Source organism: Leucopleurus acutus, assembly GCF_964270905.1.
Source record: "Leucopleurus acutus genome assembly, chromosome: 4".
In the NCBI taxonomy this organism is placed as follows: Eukaryota; Metazoa; Chordata; class Mammalia; order Artiodactyla; family Delphinidae; genus Leucopleurus; species Leucopleurus acutus.
This window is the reverse complement of record NC_139146.1, coordinates 71,139,452-71,158,777: the sequence shown is the minus strand read 5'-3', so window position 1 is coordinate 71,158,777 and position 19,326 is coordinate 71,139,452. Positions and strand designations below refer to the sequence as shown.

The 19,326-nt window shown below is 40.8% G+C and overlaps 1 protein-coding gene and 1 pseudogene across 3 annotated transcripts in view; one reads left to right on the top strand and one right to left on the bottom strand.

Moving 5' to 3' along the window:
* Positions 1-2,058: 2,058 nt before the first annotated feature.
* TEC (tec protein tyrosine kinase) overlaps positions 2,059-19,326 on the top strand; it is a gene marked incomplete at both ends in the record, with an annotated part of 96,855 nt that continues 79,587 nt past the window's right edge. Inside the window, one exon of one of the 2 annotated variants that reach the window (XM_082837783.1) lies at positions 2,059-2,211. In XM_082837783.1, the coding sequence (XP_082693909.1) occupies positions 2,074-2,211 (138 nt within the window). The remainder of the gene's footprint in view (positions 2,212-19,326) is intronic. The other variant, XM_082837784.1, reaches the window with a different exon arrangement.
* Positions 4,728-7,650, bottom strand: LOC309960723 (small ribosomal subunit protein eS8-like; annotated as a pseudogene). Its single transcript has 3 exons — positions 7,587-7,650; positions 5,692-6,164; positions 4,728-4,927 (listed from the first exon to the last, which is right to left on the bottom strand). The product of its transcript is annotated as a small ribosomal subunit protein eS8-like (transcript).

The following is a 19,326-nucleotide window of genomic DNA, read 5'->3' as shown; positions in this document are numbered from 1 at the left end:
CCTCCCCATATCCTCAAATCCATCCTCTAGTAGGTCTGTGTCTTTATTCCCGTCTTACCCCTAGGTTCTTCATGACCTTTTTTTTTTTTCCCTTATATTCCATATATATGTGTTAGCATATGGTATTTGTTTTTCTCTTTCTGACTTAACTTCATTCTGTATGACTTAACTTCACTCACTACAAATAACTCAATTTCGTTTCTTTTTATGGCTGAGTAATATTCCATTGTATTTATGTGCCACGTCTTCTTTATCCATTCATCTGTTGATGGACACTTAGGTTGCTTCCATGTCCTGGCTATTGGAAATAGTGCTGCAGTGAACATTGGGGTGCATGTGTCTTTTTGAATTACGGTTTTCTCTGGGTGTATGCCCAGTAGTGGGATTGCTGGGTTGTATGGTAGTTCTATTTGTAGTTTTTTTTTTTTTTTCCGGTACGTGGGCCTGTCACTGTTGTGGCCTCTCCCGTTGTGGAGCACAGGCTCCGGACGCACAGGCTCAGTGGCCATGGCTCACGGGCCCAGCCGCTCCGCGGCATGTGGGATCCTTCCGGACCGGGGCACGAACCCGCATCCCCTGCATCGGCAGGCAGGCTCTCAACCACTGCACCACCAGGGAAGCCCCTATTTGTAGTTTTTTAAGGAACCTCCATACTGTTCTCCATAGTGGCTGTATCAATTTACATTCCCACCAACAGTGCAAGAGGGTTGCCTTTTCTCCACACCTTCTCCAGCATTTATTGTTTCTAGATTTTTTTGATGATGGCCATTCTCACCGGTGTGAGATGATATCTCATTGTAGTTTTGATTTGCATTTCTCTAATGATTAATGATTGTGTGGTGTTTTCTTAATAAGTTCTCTCCCACATCTCAGTAACCTTGTGGTACTTACCTCCATATTTTATGAATGAAGGAAACTGATGATATTCACAGGTTAAGCTGTTGTAAAGTAACTTTCCAGAAAATGGAGGGCCTGATTGGATGACGGGAGTTCAGTAATAGGGAGTTGCAAGGGTGTTTCCGAGGTGTCGGGTTGGGCGTGAAGATGGTAGACTTCCTCACTGGCAGTATCAAGTTCCCGGCTGTGCTCTTCACATGACTCCTGTTGCCTCTGTGGTTTGATACACAATGACTTCTTGTCAGGGTGTGGTGGAGGGCAGGGGAGAAAGGGCTGTTGTCCATTCAACTTGTCTCAGGTAAGAATGTTCAGGCCTTTTCTGAGTATCTTTGGTTTTCAGAGAGTTAAATTTTGTTGGATTTTAGAAGGCTTATTAGTCTAGGCGTGGATAGTCTAGACGTGGGGCTCCAAATATAGGGCTGAGAACCTTATACAGGTGAGCTCTGCCCTGAGGGGTAGCTGTGTAGGGTAGATTAGCTGAGTAGGATTAGCTGAAACTGGGTGGGTTTCCTTCCTCTTGTGGTTGAGACAGGAGCCATAGGGAAGAGAAATGTGGAGCATGGTAGTGTAGGTATCAGAGAACATCCTCGTGGCTCTGGTGGCGAGGATGCTTGATCAAGATTACATCCTTATTAGAGCTGGAGATTGAATGCTATCCACCACTATGGTAATGCACTTTGTTCACAGTCTACCGTGCCTGTGTGCTTGTCTGTTTTCTGTACCAAGATCCTGAGGCAATTTAAATATCAGCCTAAACTAGCCATATAGGCGATGAAATGTACTTTTCCTGCTGAGGTATTTGTTTCCCTGCAATCAGATTGCAGAAGAGTGTGCCAGCAAGCTAAGGGATGGCAGGGAGGGACAAAGGAGTGAATCATCATCATCATGGCAAACCTTGATTAGGTTTTCTTATGAAATCCAGGGACATGGAGGAACAGGATGGGGCTGGGGAAGAAGAGGAGGTTGAGCTTTCATGCCCTGGGCATTTTTAGTCCAGGTGCATGGAGTAACATTCCTCGGCTCTAGCTGTGGTCAGAGTAAAATCTGTTTTGGTAAATTTGGAATGACAGCCTTCTTGGATAATTAACATGTCGCATTTTATTGCAACTGTTTATTTTCTTCCTTCAGAACCCTGGGATCTTCAATGGCAGGAGAAACAGTGATCAGAAGACCGAGATGAATTTTAACACTATTCTGGAAGAGATTCTTATTAAAAGGTCACAGCAGAAAAAGAAGACATCACCCTTAAACTACAAAGAGAGACTTTTTGTGCTAACAGAGTCCATGTTAACCTACTATGAGGGTCGGGCAGAGGTAGGAGACAATCAAAGTTTACTTTGTTGCTTTCCATGTTGATACTGTTTTATAATACTGACATTCTGCATACCCTCCAAATCTTATGGAGTAAGCTTTAGGTTAATGAAGTTAAGGTAATGATTTATTATCATTTGGATTTGAAAGATAAAGTTAAGGATATGGATAGACATTTTTCACAAGTCTGGTAATTATGGGTTTAGTATATACATGCGTATACAATTTTATATCGGCCTAGTGAATTAATGTGTTAGAGAAAACAGATCCCTACATCAGTTTTAGATCCTGTGGAATTCATTAAGTATTTTGTGTACATGGCTCTTTTCCATAAACTATCATATTATGTATAAAAGTCTTCTTTAGCACATATAAACTGTCTATGTTCATCACTTTATATGAATATTTCTTCATTATTAAGTGAAAGTTACTTAAAACTGCTTAGTGATTTGGTGGAGTTGACCGACAACAGAACTGTTCAACTTTTTTTTGTGACAAGCAGCTAGTGCAAAGTTCCTTTGATGGGAGCAGAGGGCAGTGGCTCACTAAGAACCTGGTCAATGAGCAGGTGGCAGAGGGGGGCCATGTTGTCAGCCAGCTCCTGGCTTTTCAGTTGTTTTAGCCTCTGGTTCTACCACTAGAGGAGGTGCCTGCATATATAGTGGCCTCCGACCCATCTTTTTTTCTCCTGCCATCTTGGGAGTGCCTCATCTAGTACTGCAGGCCCAGCCATGTTCCTCCCTTTTAGAAATTTTCTTGGGTTCTAGGGAATGGCTGGGAGACTGTGTTGCCCTTTTTGACCACATGCCATTGTCTACTTGGTTACAGTAGATTGTTGGTGATCTTGATGTTTGATTTTAGTTTATTTTATTCTGCTATTTTCCTAGAGCACCTTCCTCAGAAATGGATTTACTCATTTTTGTTTTGTTTTTGTTTTGTTTTACTTCCACTAATTTCTCCCACTGATTTCTCTGTATTTTGGGTCCCCCAATACAGACAGAATGGCATTGCTTCTCGCTGGTGGTCCTCAACAGAGTCCTTAACTCTGTTCATTTCTGCTGTGGCTTGTCATTGTGACCTTGGCATTGTGGAATTTTGCCTGTTCACGTAATTTAGGACTATAGTCCTTTATCCACCTTCCTAAACCCCAAAATGCTGAAGACCCAAACTTCAAAAACTCTTTCAGTTGCAAAACCTGACCTTAGATGAAGCTATTTTTAGTCTTTATCTTAGTGTGATTTGTGTGTGTGTGTGTGTGTGTGTGTGTGTGTGCAGAATTAGTAATGTGTTTAATTATGTGGGGCTGTCCAGTTCTTTCTGGGAGTGTATATGGTGTATGTGCTGTATTACATTTATTAAATCTGAAAAATTCAGGATTCCAAAAGGGTTTCAGATAAGACTAGAAATATGAATTATTTTAAAATCTAAAATAAATTTTAAGGGGAAACATAATTTTTTGCTGTATAATAATGATTTGTCATAATTTGAATAATATCATAAGAAAAGAATAGGAATGTAACAGTAAACGTGGGAAAGTGTGGTCCTTTACTAACCAAAAAAAACCCTCAGAATCTTACATTACCTGCTTAGAAACATACAATTGAAATACATTGCAATTGTTAAGTCACTTTGAAGATGGTAAATGATAATACAAAGATGATGCAAAGTTAAAAGTGCCCTAATTGCTTTAGCTTAAGCAGAATAAAGAGAACAGTGGAAACCCTCTTATTTCAGAACCTGACCCACTGTCTTTCCTGGCAGCAGCCTCCGCCACCATGAGAACCAGAAAGGACAGAATGAAGAGGTTGTCACAACATGTAACAGTCCAGCCTCTGACACTTAGCATTGATTTACTGTATAGCACAGGGAATTATACCCGATATCTTGTAATAACGTATAATGGAATATAATCTGCAAGAAACCTGAATCACTGTGCTGTACATCTGAAACTTATACAATATTGTAAATCAACTATACTTCAATTAAAAAAAAAAAGAAAAAACAAGAAGAATCCATCTCCTTTCTGGCTGCTGCTGACTGGCCCAGGGAGCCTAGTCCCGTTAGCTAGTCCTGCCTGAACCCCCCTCCTCCCATGAGCTGGGCATTCTGATCCCTCCTGGATTCTTTTCTTGGGGACTGATGTTCATTGGCAAACTTATGACCTTCAGTTGAAAATATGGTTGCAGATTTGTTTGCCTCCCACAGTTAAAAAGAAATAGTTAACTATATTAAAAAGTCAGGAATTTTAAGATAAGAATCTGAATTCTCGAGACAGTAAAAGTTCTGATAGTACTAGGCAGAATTCCTTCTTGACAGCTCTCAGCCTAGCTCCTAGGTAAGCCCAGTAGCACTTCGCTGTTATGTTTCTTCCCTGTTTGGGTTAATCTGCCTAGTTCTCTGTTTTCCTTGGGTAAATGTTCTTGTTTTCATCTCCCTCGCCCTAGAAGCTGTGATCTGAAAAGGGCTGTAATGTGGGTAACCCACATTTTTTAGAACAATAAACACCTTTATTATATGAGCTAAGATAGGAGGGAAGAGGATTTATTTGCCTTTCTGGGCCTGATTTTCCTCAGATAGAACTCCAGCTCCTTTCCCTCTAGCATATAGTGATCTGCTCAGCCACACTGGCCTGCTCTTGAAGTGATGCATGCAAGAAGCTTGTCCTGCTGGAACTGCTCCTATAGAAGACTGCTGATTTTGGCATTCTTTTTCTTTTTTTCTTCATTCATTCATTCATTTATTTTTGCCTGCGTTGGGTCTTCGTTGCTGCCTGAGGGCTTTCTCTAGTTGCAGCGAGCAGGGGCTACTCTTCGCTGCAGTGCACGGGCTTCTCATTGCGGTGGCTTCTCTCGTTGTGGAGCATGGGCTGTAGACATGCGGGCTCCAGTAGTTGTGGCATGGGGGCTCAGTAGTTGTGGCTTGTGGGCTCTAGAGTGCAGGCTCAGTAGTTGCGGTGCACAGGCTTAGTTCCTCTGCGGCATGTGGGATCTTCCCGGACCAAGGCTTGAACCAGTGCCCGCTCCACTGGCAAGCGGATTCTTAACCACTGTACCACCAGGGAAGTCCTGACATTCTTTTTCCTTTCGTCATATTTCTTTCTGTTTTTAAAAAAATTTATTTATAGCAGTGTATTTTATGTTGAAAATTTTTTTAAATTAATTAATTAATTAATTACTTTTTGGTTGCTTTGGGTCTTTGTTGCTGTGCGCGGGCTTTCTCTAGTTGCGGCGAGTGGGGGCTACTCTTTGTTGTGGTGTGCGGGCTTCTCAGTGCGGTGTCTTCTCTTGTTGTGGAGCATGGGCTCTAGGGCGTGTGGGCTTCAGTAGTTGTGGCACATGGGCTCAGTAGTTGTCACTTGCGGCCTCTAGAGCGCAGGCTCAGTAGTTGTGGTGCATGGGCTTAGTTGCTCTGTGGCATGTGGGATCTTCCTGGACCAGGGCTCGAAGCCGTGTCCACTGCATTGGCAGGTGGATTCTTAACCACTGCGCCACCAGGGAAGCCCCCTTTTATCATATTTCTTCTGAATATTCTTTGATCGTTTTTTGTTTAGGATCTCTTCCTCCTCAGGAGTCAGCTTGGTCCCCTTCTTGTGGCCCAGGGGCAGTACACAGTGGGACTTGTACCACTACCGGTACGGTGTGCTGTCAGTGAGCATGATGCAGTTCTTCACCAGGGTCTTGGTACGGACCAGTTTGTTGTTGGATGCATTGTAGGCAACATCAATGATCCTTGTCTTGCGTGTACAACACTCTGAGCCCCAGGGGAAGTTCCCCACGTCTAGCCTCAAAGCCCGGTAATTCTTGTTGCCCCTCCTTGCACGTGGACTGTGTGTATGCGGCGGGGTCCAATCTTGGTGTTGGCAGCAGGGCGTTCCAGCTCATACCTCCACTTCCTGTGGTAGGGCTTTCTCTTGTACCCGGTCTTGCGGCTCTTGCGCCAATTGTCCCGAGAGATGCCTATGTGTGGAAGCAGGGGGCAGGAGCCTCAGCCAGGGAGCCCAGGGCTGGGCCCTGCCAGCCCAGTGCCCAGAATCAACAGGTATTAAAAGAAAATATTTTGTTAAAAGTGTAAGACTTGTAAGACTCTAAGTGGATTAGAAAAACCATGGGGGCCATTCTGCGGTAGCCCCAGAGATATTTATTTTAGTTGTTCATAGTTCTGTTTTTTAAAAGAAATACTGGGTAGGCTACTGATTGATCTAGTAGCTATGATTCCTAGTTTCTTTGTAGCAATTCAGTGACATTCATCCTTTATTAAAACTCTCAGTTAATCACAGAGTCAGACATCAATCTTTTCCTGGTTCTCTGGACCCCAGCTCCTTCGATAGGATGGCAATAAGCTTTTACTGAAAATTTTCCTATTAAGTACAGTTTATTGTACTTTTCAAAGTATGCTGAGAAATTCTGTTCTAGACAACGAGACGACGAGAAATTGTCAAGCTGTTTCTTCCAAGTCTCATGTAAAACTTGTGTTTCCGTTTCTGCTGTGGGCCATTCTTTGGTTTGTCCTCCTTGCTCTTTCTCAACTAGCTTATGTTTCTGCATCTTCTAGTGAACCAATAAAAGATCTTACTGACGATTTATATTGTTTGCTCTTCTTATAATAACACAGAACAAAGGAAACTGCGCTCTTGCTTTCTGGTCAGGGAACTAAATGACACAGGGGTTAGACCACCCGATGTTCTGCTGGGGCCTCCACGTGGTTTTGAGATGGAATCCAGGGACGAACAGGACTGGAGTTTAATCAGAAAAAAGGCCTTTTGGGGCTTCCCTGGTGGCGCAGTGGTTGGGAGTCCGCCTGCCGATGCAGGGGACACAGGTTCGTGTCCCAGTCCACATGCTGCGGAGCGTCTGGGCCCGTGAGCCATGGCCGCTGAGCGTGCGCCTCCGGAGCCTGTGCTCCGCCACAACAGTGAGAGGCCCGCATACCGCAAAAAAAAAAAAAAAAAAAAAAAAAAAAGAAAGAAAGAAAGAAAGAAAAAAGGCTTGTTAAATAATGGTGAGAAAACAAGGAATGGAGAGATTTTTATATGTTTAGATATTTGAATACAAAAATTTCGAGTAGCGTGTAAATCTGCAACTATTGTTAGCTAAGAAATCAGGACATTTTTATAATTGGACTTTGGTATTACCAATTTTGTTGGTTTCTTGTCTGTAACACTCCTCTGTTATGAAAACTGACAATAGTTTATAAGGTTGAGGAATAGGGAGACCAGTTGTGTCAGGGATCCCCAAGGCTACCCCCAGGTTCAGTAATTCACTAGGAGGACTCAGGGGACTGAGCGCTGAGTTTAACTCACTGCTATGATTTATTTCAGTGAAAGAAGAAAAAGCAAAATTAGCAAGGGAAAAGGTGCCTGGGGCAAGTCTGGAGGAAACCAGTCACAAGCTTGCAAGAGTCCTTTCTCAGCAGAGCCACAAAGCGGGTATATAATTCCTCCATTACCGGATTGTGACAATTGTGAAATGTTTTCTAACTGGGAACCTCGTTAGAGACTCAGTGGCCAAGGTTTTCTTTGGAGGCTGGTCACATAGGCACCCTCTGTCTAAGCATGTACCAAAATTCCAGACTCCAGAAGGAAAGCAGGGGTTCAGCATAAGCCAGGTTGTTTGTACAAACAGGTTAGGCCCAGTGAGCCATTCTTATCAGTGCTGGGAATGGGAGAGCCCTCCCCTCTCAAAGTGTGAGTTCCCAGAACCCAGCCAAGGACCAACCTTGTAGGCAGCATCATAGGCCTGTCATGTTAACTCTTTCGTGCACATTAGTAGTAATTATGATACAAATTATTGAGTACCTAACACAGACCAGGCACTGTGCTAAATAAGTACGTGCATTATTTTCTTTATTCCTCAAAACAATACTGTATGAAGTCTTATTAGTACCCCCATTTCAAAAATGAGTGATACGAGGCTCAGAAAGTTTAAAAACTTACACAAGGTCAAATACTAATGAGTTGCAGGGCTGTTTCTTCACAGCCTGTCTTTGAAACAACCTTGATACTCTGGGGAAACTTAGGAAAAAAATCTATTAAATCTCTCTATAATACAGATGAAGTTTTATTTTAAAACTTTTGAGGATATTTTTATTACTTTCAGCTATGATTTTTTAAAAAAATTTCTTTGTGGTAGAAGAAAATTAACGTCAGACAAAACGGGGATTTTTGTCTGATTCTGCCACTATCTAATTGGACTTTAGAAAACAGTGTTCTTCAATTGTTTTTATAGTTTAGAGATTGCTTTCATATAAATATATTGTCTCTTTACACCCTTAAGTCCCTTGCCATCACTGTTTCAACCCAGCACACATCCGATCTATTTCCAAGTCCTGTGAATTCTCCTTCCCTTCATTACAACCTTATTGCAGCTCCCAACTCCTTTCTCTTGGTGGATTATTGCCCTAGTTGATTTTACTTTTGGATCTTCATCTTTCAACTATAAAACCATAAAAGGGATTTTTAAAACTTGTAGATTTGCATCTGCTCTACGATCAAGTTAAAACTCCTTAGCTTGGAATACAAGGTACTTGATGGCCCTTTTCCTTGTCTTCCCTCTCTCCTTCCTCCATCCTCAGCTGTCTTCTACCTGCAGTTACTCTTTCACATTGTGCCTTTGTTACTATTGTTCAGTCAACTTGAAGTGATATATTCCTCTACCTGCCTATCAGGATCTGTCTATCTATCCATATCTATTTTATCCATCAGAAATGTGTTGAGAGCCCTAGTAATCACTTACTCATCTTTTCTGACTCAGCTCAATCCCCATCTTCTCTGAAGCCTTTCCTGTACCCCTCCCACCAGTGGTGGAATCCCCAGCCCACCTCAGCCCTTTGTGCCCTGTTCATATTTTTATCATGACATCTTGGTTGCTTGACTCTATCTACATATCTGTGTCCCCCATTGGACTTTAAGCTCTTTGAGGGCAGGGTTCATAGCTTTTCTATCTTCGTATTTCTGAGAGTTTAGTGCAGAGTTGAGTGCTCAATACACGTTGGATGGCTGGATGGGTCCAAAGGAGACATGGGGAGACCTCAACCCTTAGAAGCAGGCAGGGCAGATTTATCCTATGCAAACATCATGAACAACCAGAAAGGTTGTCATGCTGCTAATAAGTAGAAGGGTCAGGAGTTGAGCCTTGGTATTCTGACTCTAAGTTCAGTGCTCTTCCTATAATGCCTCCCTTATTGTTTTATTCCAGTTGTACTGAAATCAAACATTCTATGTGATGAGTTGTTTGAAAATTTAACCTTTTACCCAGGTTAACTGTCGGGATAGTGGAGGTAGTTATAAGATGATGGCACGAGTCTCTTGAATATCCTGGGCAACCTCTCATATTTCTATAAGGCCTTCTGGGGCATATAGAGTTGTTTTCTTTACCACCCCTGGAACCTGGAGACTCTAGTGATATAGGCATAAGAGCTTATTAAGGTTCTGAAATGATCAGATATTTCTCCCTAGACTAGGTGGACTCCCAATGGGGAGCATAGGTTTACAAGACCTTTCTAATTGCTACCTGAAGATTTATATCTTCTGGCACTTTCTAGGATTCTGGGGGGTGAGTGTGGGGTGGACAAAATAGTTTCTTTTACTATAGGACAATTGGAAGTGTTTGCATCAGACTTTAGAGGTTATCAGACAATTCACTAGCTTGTAAAAAGTGGGACCGCTCTAGATGCTCTGTAGACGGTACAGTGGTTAGTGTACTAGGGCTCTGAAAATTCTCAACTCTATTATCCGATGAAAACTCATTTTCTTTTTGGCAGTTGAGTTTCCTTGTTTCCGAAATAAGGTTGTATCAACTTCCTGTCTTACGTCTCAGTTTCCTCTCTGGTGTCTCTTTCCCCACTTTTGATTCATATCTGTTTTCTTATTTTACTGACTGGATCTGACCTTCCTCATCACTTAAAAGAGCCAAGATGCAGGTCTGAAGTCCTAGGGTCTGATTTACCTTCTTAATTTGACAAATTATCCATTTTCATTTAATAATGTTCACTGTTTTTTTCCTCTAGGAAGCAGAAACCTATTTAAGATAGAAAAGGGGGAGAATACCATTTGTTCCATCCACACTCCAAAAATATTTTTGTAACTTTTAATTTTGCTGTAGTTTCAGACTCACAGAAAAGTTGCAAGAATAGTACAAGGAACTCTCAAGTAACCTTTACTCAGATTCACAAATTACCTATGGTTGCCCCATTTGCTCTGTCATTCTCTTGGTCTCTTCCTTGGTCTCTTCCTCTTCATATGCATGTTTTCCGAACCATTGGAAAGTAAGCTGGAGACAGTCCCCTTTTGCTGTTAAATAATTCATTGTGTATTGTCTAAAAATAAGGACATTCTCTTTTAGAACCACAGTACAATGATCAAAATCAAGACATGTAACGCTGATACAGTAGTATTAAGTGGTCCAGAGTCCATAGTCAAATTTCATTCATCATTCCACTGATGTCTTCGTAGCTGTTTCTCAACCTCCCCTCCTTGCCCAAATCCAGGATCTAATCCCTGATCACACATTGCATTTAGTAGGTCAAGACATAAAGTTTGTAAATATCCATGGTGCAAGGAAGAGAAATGCATGGAGGAAATACTGTCCTTTGTCATTTGTTGTAAAATGCCAACTACATCATGAATACTCAGTGATTGTATATCAGAGTCTGCAAACATGAAATTGGATTTAAAAATCATTAGAGTTGTTCTCCTCCTCTCATTCTCATGGTCATCATTACGGGCTGAAGATCACCTTCCTGCGAAATAAGTTATTTTAGCCTGGTCCACTGAGATGAATATTAATCACTTTCTCTCTCCCCCACCTCAATTTTAACTTTTTATTCTTCTGTGTGAAATAATTATGAGTCATGTAAAGCATTTTTTGGAGAACAGTACAGTATGAGTAATTTCTAGTAAATGAAGAGGGAATTTAATCAAAGGTTTGGTCCTCATGCTACTTAAAAGTAGAAATAATAAAAGGATTCTAGATCTCAAAAAATACTCTTGGATCTGGCTCTGATAGTTGTGGTTTATTCAGTGATGATTTGTATCATGATGAGAGAGACAAAGGCCTTAAGAAAAACCAGCATTTCTGTTCATACATGATATTACCTAGTTTATTTTATTCAGAAGACTTAGCTCTCGGCAATTTTTAGTGTTACCAAAAAGGCAAATTTCCATCAGAGTTTTATATAGCTATTTTAGGACTGAATATATTCAAAAAGCTGTGCTGTAGGCACTGAAGGCAATTATGAAAAGAACAATTCCTAGAATGTTTGGGAAATGGCCGTATAGCTGAAATAAACAGCATTTCCTCCCCACCCCCTTTTCCCACCTGCCTATCTTGAAGGAAACTTGTCTTAATCAGAAGTACGTGTCACTTGTTGATTTTTAAAAAAAGGAACTGTATCTGACATCATGATTTTCGTAAGCTGAGTTTTGTTTTTCTCTGCATCGTGAACTGCTGGGCTGGGGATTCTTAGAAATCTTTGAAGCTAGTTCTGTAATTAGTAGCTTCTATTAAGTGTTTGTTGATGAGGATAGGTATGATAGCACTTACCCTGAGGAACAGTTAAAAAAGAGACCAAATTATATGAGTAGAGGAAGCATTGGTGGTACCAGTGCAGACTATATAGATTTTTGGTGAGGGGTGGGGTTGGGGAGGGATTGGAAAAGGTCTCCATTTGGCTGTGGGTTGGAGTATGAGCAGTGTTGGGCAGAAGGAGCCCATTCATGCAGTGGGAACATCATGTGCAGAGGCCCTGGGGTGGAAGAGGGCTTGGTGTGTCTGTGAAACTGTTCTGTTCCAGACCTACATAGATTTATATGCTGATAATTACCCATTCATGGGGATGATTATTTGTTAGTAATGAAGAAGTCGTACAATTTTAGAGCTGGAAGGAACTCTAAAGAGTAACCTTCAAGTCTTCCACTTGTGGAAACTGAAGGTAAGGAAATGATTTGCTCCAGGTCACCCAGTAAGCTGGTTTGTTAAGCCTGCATCAAAACTCTGCTCAGCCTCTCTGATTGCACTGCCTTTGTTTTGGAAAAGATGAGTTTGGGTTGCCCAGGTAGGTGAGGGCACTTACACAGCTTAAATAATATGGTTGTTCACAGAACGGACTCCATCTAGTGACTATTCAGACCCCTTTGCTTAAAATACTTGTCACTTTTTTGCCTTTGAAGCTTTGCTCTTGCTGTGCTTAACAGTTGTCCTTCTGTTCATCCAATTCCCATTTCAAGTCCTCTTTTTTCTTTAAATTTGAAAAAATTTTATTTTAAAAAAAAATGAAGTATAGATTTACAATGTTGTGTTAGTTGCTGGTGTATAGCAGAGTGATTCAGTCGTGTGTGTATATATGTATCCTTTTTCAAATTCTTTTTCATTATAGGTTATTATAAGATATTGAATATACTTCCCTGTGCTATACAGTAGGACCTTGTTGTTTATCTATTTTATGTAATGTGTATCTGTTAATCCCAAGCTGTTTCTGTTTTGTAAATAAGTTCATTTGTATCATTCTTTTAGATTCCATATAGAGGTGATATCATATGATGCTTGTTTTTCTCTGACTTACTCTTAAGTGAGAGACCTTGTTCACCTTCCCACCCTCCAGTTGTAAATGCCAGCCCCTTCGGAATTACTGTTAAATTTATATGTAATATTATTGTTATTGCCTCTTTAAAGTCACCAACTACATATTAATCTCCTTGAAGGCAGAGGTTGTTGCCTCCTAATTTCAACATATCACACAATATCTTGTACCCATTGCCTGCTCAAAAAAGTTTTTGTTGGTAAAAATTACAGTAGTGATGATCAGTTAGTATTTCAAGTAAGCAAAAAGATCTTTAGCGACATTGTGATAGTTATTTCCCATGCAATTTTGTTCCATTTTAGTTGTTGAGAAGATGCCTTATTTAAATTTAGAATCAAAACTGTGTTTTTATTTAGTATTTATTAGTATTAAGCTCTCCCCCAAACTAAAATGTGGACATTATTGTAAACAGCCAGAGTATGAACTGTCAGAAGAAATCACATGGCCATTTGAGAAAGTGAAACTACATTTTGAGTTGTTTCTAAATCCATTTAGAACATGGTTTAGCCACTGGTCAGGTACACGTAGAAAATCACCTATAGAAGGGCACTTAGAAACACCTGGGTTATTCAGTAATTCCATGACTCTCTTAAGAGAACTCTTGATGTTATTAGCCTTTGGGTTTTGTGAATATACTGTACTTCTGAGATAAATATTATCTCATGATGGCTTGATGATTGCTACTTCAGATAATTAAAAACATTGTTATAGTCTTCTTACCAAAGCTCTTCATTTACCTTTTATTTTTAATCTTAGTCAACTGCCTATAATATTTGCATGATACCACATTGGTAAACACCTGAATTGAAAAATTGCACAAAATATGTGCAATATAGTTGTTAAATAAAATTAAATGAGTAAGTAAGAGACTTAAATGAAATCTCTAGTGATTTTTAATAGACTGCGAGAAAGGAGTTCCCCCCCCCTCGCCCCCACCCGCATCATCTTAGTTGTATGTGAAGACTTTTGGAAAAGTTCTGTCTTTATTCCAAGTAATCACATAGGTATAGCTGTTCCTTAATTTTATTTGCCACTGCAAAAAGTAACATGGATAGGTGCAATTCCCTGCTCATTAGATTGTAACGTGAATTTTTCTCCTTTTAGGGGAATATATATATGTAAAATATATTTATTTCATGTATATATATTTCCTGGCAAAAGAGAGTCTGTGCACTTATCTGTTTCATGGGACTCAGCTCATTTGTTTTCATTCATTCATCATTTGTACAGAAAAGATTTAGTGAGTATGTACAGTATGGTAGGGATGGAGGAATTAAAAGATGAATGATTCTGGTTTTGTTAAGCTTACAGTCTGATTAAGTTATACTTCTGCCTTTCTGGATTCAGAATGGCAAACTTTCCTATACTGCATCCAGTCTGTTTTGAAGGGGGCCTCTTGAGACTTGGAGTTATCCTTGTGTGCCACTGTTGTTTGCACTCACCCATGTTTTTCTGGATTACCTGGGAGTCTTAACTTTCCTGGCCCTTGTGTTTCCCTCTGTTCTTAGACTTTACATAGCATAGAGTTCACAAAAGTACAGGGGTTTTGCACACCTACTTGCAATGCTCTGTTCTCCATAGCATCTCCATAAAGTGTATCTGTAGATAACCAACACATTTGCCCACCATCTACTTCACAGGTGAAGACACTGGGGAACAAACAACCAAGTCAGGTACCTTCTCTGAAGTGACATCCCATTTGACTAGCTGAACCAAGATGTCTTGTCTTTCTGGCTAGCGTGCTGTTAAACCACACTGTGCTAGTTTAAGGAAGGGGGACCGCCTTAAACAGTGTGTTCACTGACCACCTCTATATATACGTTTCCTTCCTCCTTCCATTCTTTAGCTTTATATATAAGACCTTAGAAAGGGTGTTCTTTTAGCGCTTGTTGATTTGTGTTTTTTTTTTCCTCACAGCACCCCTGTGAGGTGGTGGGAATTCTATGCATTTCAGTAAATCAGAGTTGTACAGAAAAGAGACCCATGAAAAGAACATATTGCTGTGAATGCTTAGATGAAAGAAATTGAAAGGGTTAAACTGAAGTTGTAACTCTTAAAAACTTTAAAATGGGTTTGGTTAAATAGTTCATTTCATAAATACTTTAAATGATTCTTTGCAGAGAAAACTCACAGGTAACTTAATTAAAGATGAATTTATTCACATTCATAGTCTATCCCAGCAAGTAGAGAACAGTGTCACAGTTGAAGAGAATTCCTAAAATCTACTGCAGTAATTAGTTCAACACTTTTTAAAATAATAAATAAGTAAGTTAAACACTTAATAAAATAGTAAAGTAAGCTGATATTTAGGTTAACTCAGTTCTGACTAGGATTGATTACAGTACAATATCAAAAAAAGGGTAGAGACTTGAATTTTCTTGGAAAAAGATGAGTAGCTTGATGCTGAATATCAAATATGCAATTCAGAACTTACTTTTTTAATATATATTTTAAAAATTTATTTATTTATTTTTTGGCTGCATTGGGTCTTCGTTGCTCCACGTGGGCTTTCTCTAGTTGTGGCTAGTGGGAGGTACTGTTTATTGTGGTGTGCGGGCTTCTCATTGCGGTGGCTTCTCTTGTTGTGGAGCATGGGGTCTAGGCACGCATGCTTCAGTAGTTGTGGCTGGCGGGCTCTAGAGTGCAGGCTCAGTAGTTGTGGCGCACGGGCTTAGTTGCTCCGCGGCATGTGGGATCTTCCTGGACCAGGGCTCGAACCTGTGTCCCCTGCATTGGCAGGTGGATTCTTAACCACTGTGCCATCAGGGAAGCCCCAGAACTTGTTTTTAAACAGGGTCATTCTTTTATTTTCAGACGTCACACTTAATCACTTTCTAAGGATAGGTGTTATGACTAAAATATGTGTAGGAAACAAGACCAATTTCCATTGGATGAGATAATGTGTTTCTTGAGGTTCTAGAGTGAGCTTACCAGCAGTTTTCTATTCCTTCTTCATTATAGGGAACTTCTGTTGTGGTCTGAGTTAATGGTCCATCTCTGAGTTAATCGAATTCCTGTGAGTTAGAGAGTAGACTGTGGACTTTGGAGCCAGATCGTCTGGGTTCAAATCCTAAATTTGTTACTTATTAGCTGTGTGACCTTGGTCAAATTACTTGATCTCTCTGTGCCTTATTTTCCTCATCTTTAAACTGGGGCAAATAATAGTACTTCCCTCACAGGTTTTTGTCTGGAGTAAATGGATACCTATATATGAAGTAGTTAGGACAGTTTCTGGCATATAGTAAGTGCCATTGTAAGTATCAGTGGTTATTATTATAAGTAGTTTCCATTGTCACCCACTTTTGTCTTTTTTGTATAACGTGTTTCAGAGTTTCTGCTCTTGCATCTGGCTTTTCCCAGATATAGACATTTTTTGCAATAAGCATAACCATTTCATTCTCCTAGTAAGTCACTAATCACAGGTGATTCATTCTTTAAATTGATCTTTGCTGCTTGTGGTCCAGTTACATTGTGGAGCTCTGGTTACTGGTGGAAATGCATACCTTGGGGTAGGGCTAGTTCTCATTCTTGGCACCTCTGAGCCTGTGTTGGTGGAACTCTCATCGGGTCTGCTCTGGATGTTTCTCTCTGGTTTTTTGTCCGTGGGCACATGACAGGGTGCTGATTGCGATAAATGTGTGCTGTTCAGTTTTACATTTCATAACGTCAGAGGTGGATCTACTGGTAAGCATTAGAGCCTTTCAATTCCGTAGCCCTTTCTAATGCCCCTGGAAGGGCCCTAGCGCTTTCACATTCATAATTTTGCACTGAAAAAAAGAGAGTCTTCTCCCCAAAGTGTGTAAGCCTCAGGCCACTCAAAACCTGGATCTGTCTCTGCAGGGCATGTGAGACTCTATTTGTTCTAGTATCTGATAATATCTACAAATTCTGCCAGTGAAATACCCCCAGGCATCTTCACTGTAAAACATCTAAATATAAGCATATTTATAGTTTATGTTCTTAAAAGCTTTTTTTCTAGAACAAAGTAGTGTATCTACTTTAATCTGTCAAATTTATTTTCCTTTAATAAAAGTTTCAGCATTGTTGTTATTTTTTATTTATTAATTAATTATTTTATTTTATTTTATTTTTTGTCTGTGTTGGGTCTTCATTGCTTCACGCGAGCTTTCTCCCATTGCTGTGAGCGGGGGCTACTCTTCATTGTGGTGCACGGGCTTCTCATTTGCGGTGCTTTTTCTGTTGCAGAGCAGGGGCTCTAGGTGCGCGGGCTTCACTAGTTGCAGCATGTGGGCTTCAGTAGTTGCGGCGCACGGGCTTAGTTGCTCTGTCATGTGGGATCTTGCCGGACTAGGGATCAAACCTGTGTTCCCTGCATTGGCAGGCGGAATCCTAACCACTGGGCCACCAGGGAAGTCCTCAGTGTTGTTTTTAAAACTCCAATACTTTTCTTGTTAAATGTATTCCTGAGTATATTATGGTTGTAGTTACTCTTGTGAACAGGTGAATTTTCATGATATGTTGTAATTAGATATAGTTGATATATAATCAAGCTCTAGATGTTTATAAATCTATTTTTTTTTTAGAACTTTTTTTTTTTAAAATTATTATTTATTTATTTATTTTTATTTTTGGCTGTGTTGGGTCTTCGTTTCTGTGCGAGGGCTTTCTCTAGTTGTGGCAAGCGGGGGCCACTCTTCATCGCGGTGCGCGGGCCTCTCACTATTGCGGCCTCTCTTGTTGCGGAGCACAGGCTCCAGACGCGCAGGCTCAGTAGTGGTGGCTCACGGGCCTAGTTGCTCCGCGGCATGTGGGATCTTCCCAGACCAGGGCTCGAACCCGTGTCCCCTGCATTAGCAGGCAGATTCTCAACCACTGCGCCACCAGGGAAGCCCATAAATCTATTTTGTAACCAACCAGTATACTATGCTATTTCTAAGTATTATGTATTTTCTAAGTATTACAGTTTTCTATTACCAACTTTGCTATAAAAGGGTTGTTTTCTATTAAATTTAACCCAAATTATGAGAATAAAATAATTTAAAAAATATAAAGAAAGATAAAAGCATTTTAAATTCTAAATGGGAATACTCGAAAGGCCATGTGGAGGCCTGGGGGAGGGCGTTCCAGCAGGGGAATCCAGGAATGTAAGACCCCAAGGGAGACAGGAGCAGCAAAGCGGCTGAGGGGCTGAAGTGGAGTGGGATGGGGCGTAGGGAGGATGTGGCTGGAGACCTGGGCAAGATCCTGCATGGATCACTGCGGACCATGGAAAAGACTTTGGATTTTTTAAAAAAAATTTCTATTAAAACAATTTTTAAAAAATGTGATACGAAGATTTTGGAGGGTTGGGAGTGGGGAGTGACAAAGTGTGGCTCTTACATTCATGCACGTTAAGATGCTGGGGCACAGTAGAGCATGAATTGGCCGTTAGAAGGTGTGAGGTTTAAGTTCTGGCTCTGCTAGCCAGTGTAATCATTTTTTTTTTTTTTAAACATCTTTATTGGAGTATAATTGCTTTACAATGGTGTGTTAGTTTCTGCTGTATAACAAAGTGAATCAGCTATACATATACATATATCCCCATATCTCCTCCCTCTTGCATCTCCCTCCCACCCTCCCTATCCCACCCCTCTAGGTGGTCACAAAGTACTGAGCTGATCTCCCTGTGCTATGCGGCTGCTTCCTACTAGCTACCTATTTTACATTTGGTGGTGTATATATGTCCATGCCACTCTCTCACTTCGTCCCAGCCTACCCTTCCCCCTCCCTGTGTCCTCAAGTTCATTCTCTACATCTGCATCTTTATTCCTGTCCTGCCCCTAGGTTATTCTTAAACATCTTTTTCTTTTAATATTCCATATATATGTGTTAGCATACAGTATTTGCTTTTCTCTTTCTGACTTACTTCACTCTGTATGACAGACTCTAGTCCATCCATCTCACTACAAATAACTCAATTTCATTTCTTTTTATGGCTGAGTAATATTCCATTGTATATATGAGCCACATCTTCTTTATCCATTCATCTGTTGATGGACACTTAGGTTGCTTCCGTGTCCAGGCTACTGTAAATAGTGCTGCGATGAACGTTGTGGTACATGACTCTTTTTTTTTTTTTGCGGTACGCGGGCCTCTCACTGTTGTGGCCCCTCCCGTTGCGGAGCACAGGCTCCGGATGTGCAGGCTCAGCGGCCATGGCTCACGGGCCCAGCCGCTCCGCGGCATGTGGGATCCTCCCAGACCGGGGCATGAACCTGTGTCCCCTGCATCGACAGGCAGACTCTCAACCACTGCGCCACCAGGGAAGCCCAACATGACTCTTTTTGAATTATGGTTTCCTCAGGGTATATGCCCAGTACTGGTATTGCTGGGTCATATGGTAGTTCTATTTGTAGTTTTTTAAGGAACCTCCATACTGTTCTCCATAGTGGCTGTATCAATTTACATTCCCACCAACAGTGCAGGAGGGTTCCCTTTTCTCCACACCCTCTCCAGCATTTATTGTTTGTAGATTTTTTGATGATGGCCATCTGACCGGTGTGAGGTGATACCTCATTGTGGTTTTGATTTGCCTTTCTCTAA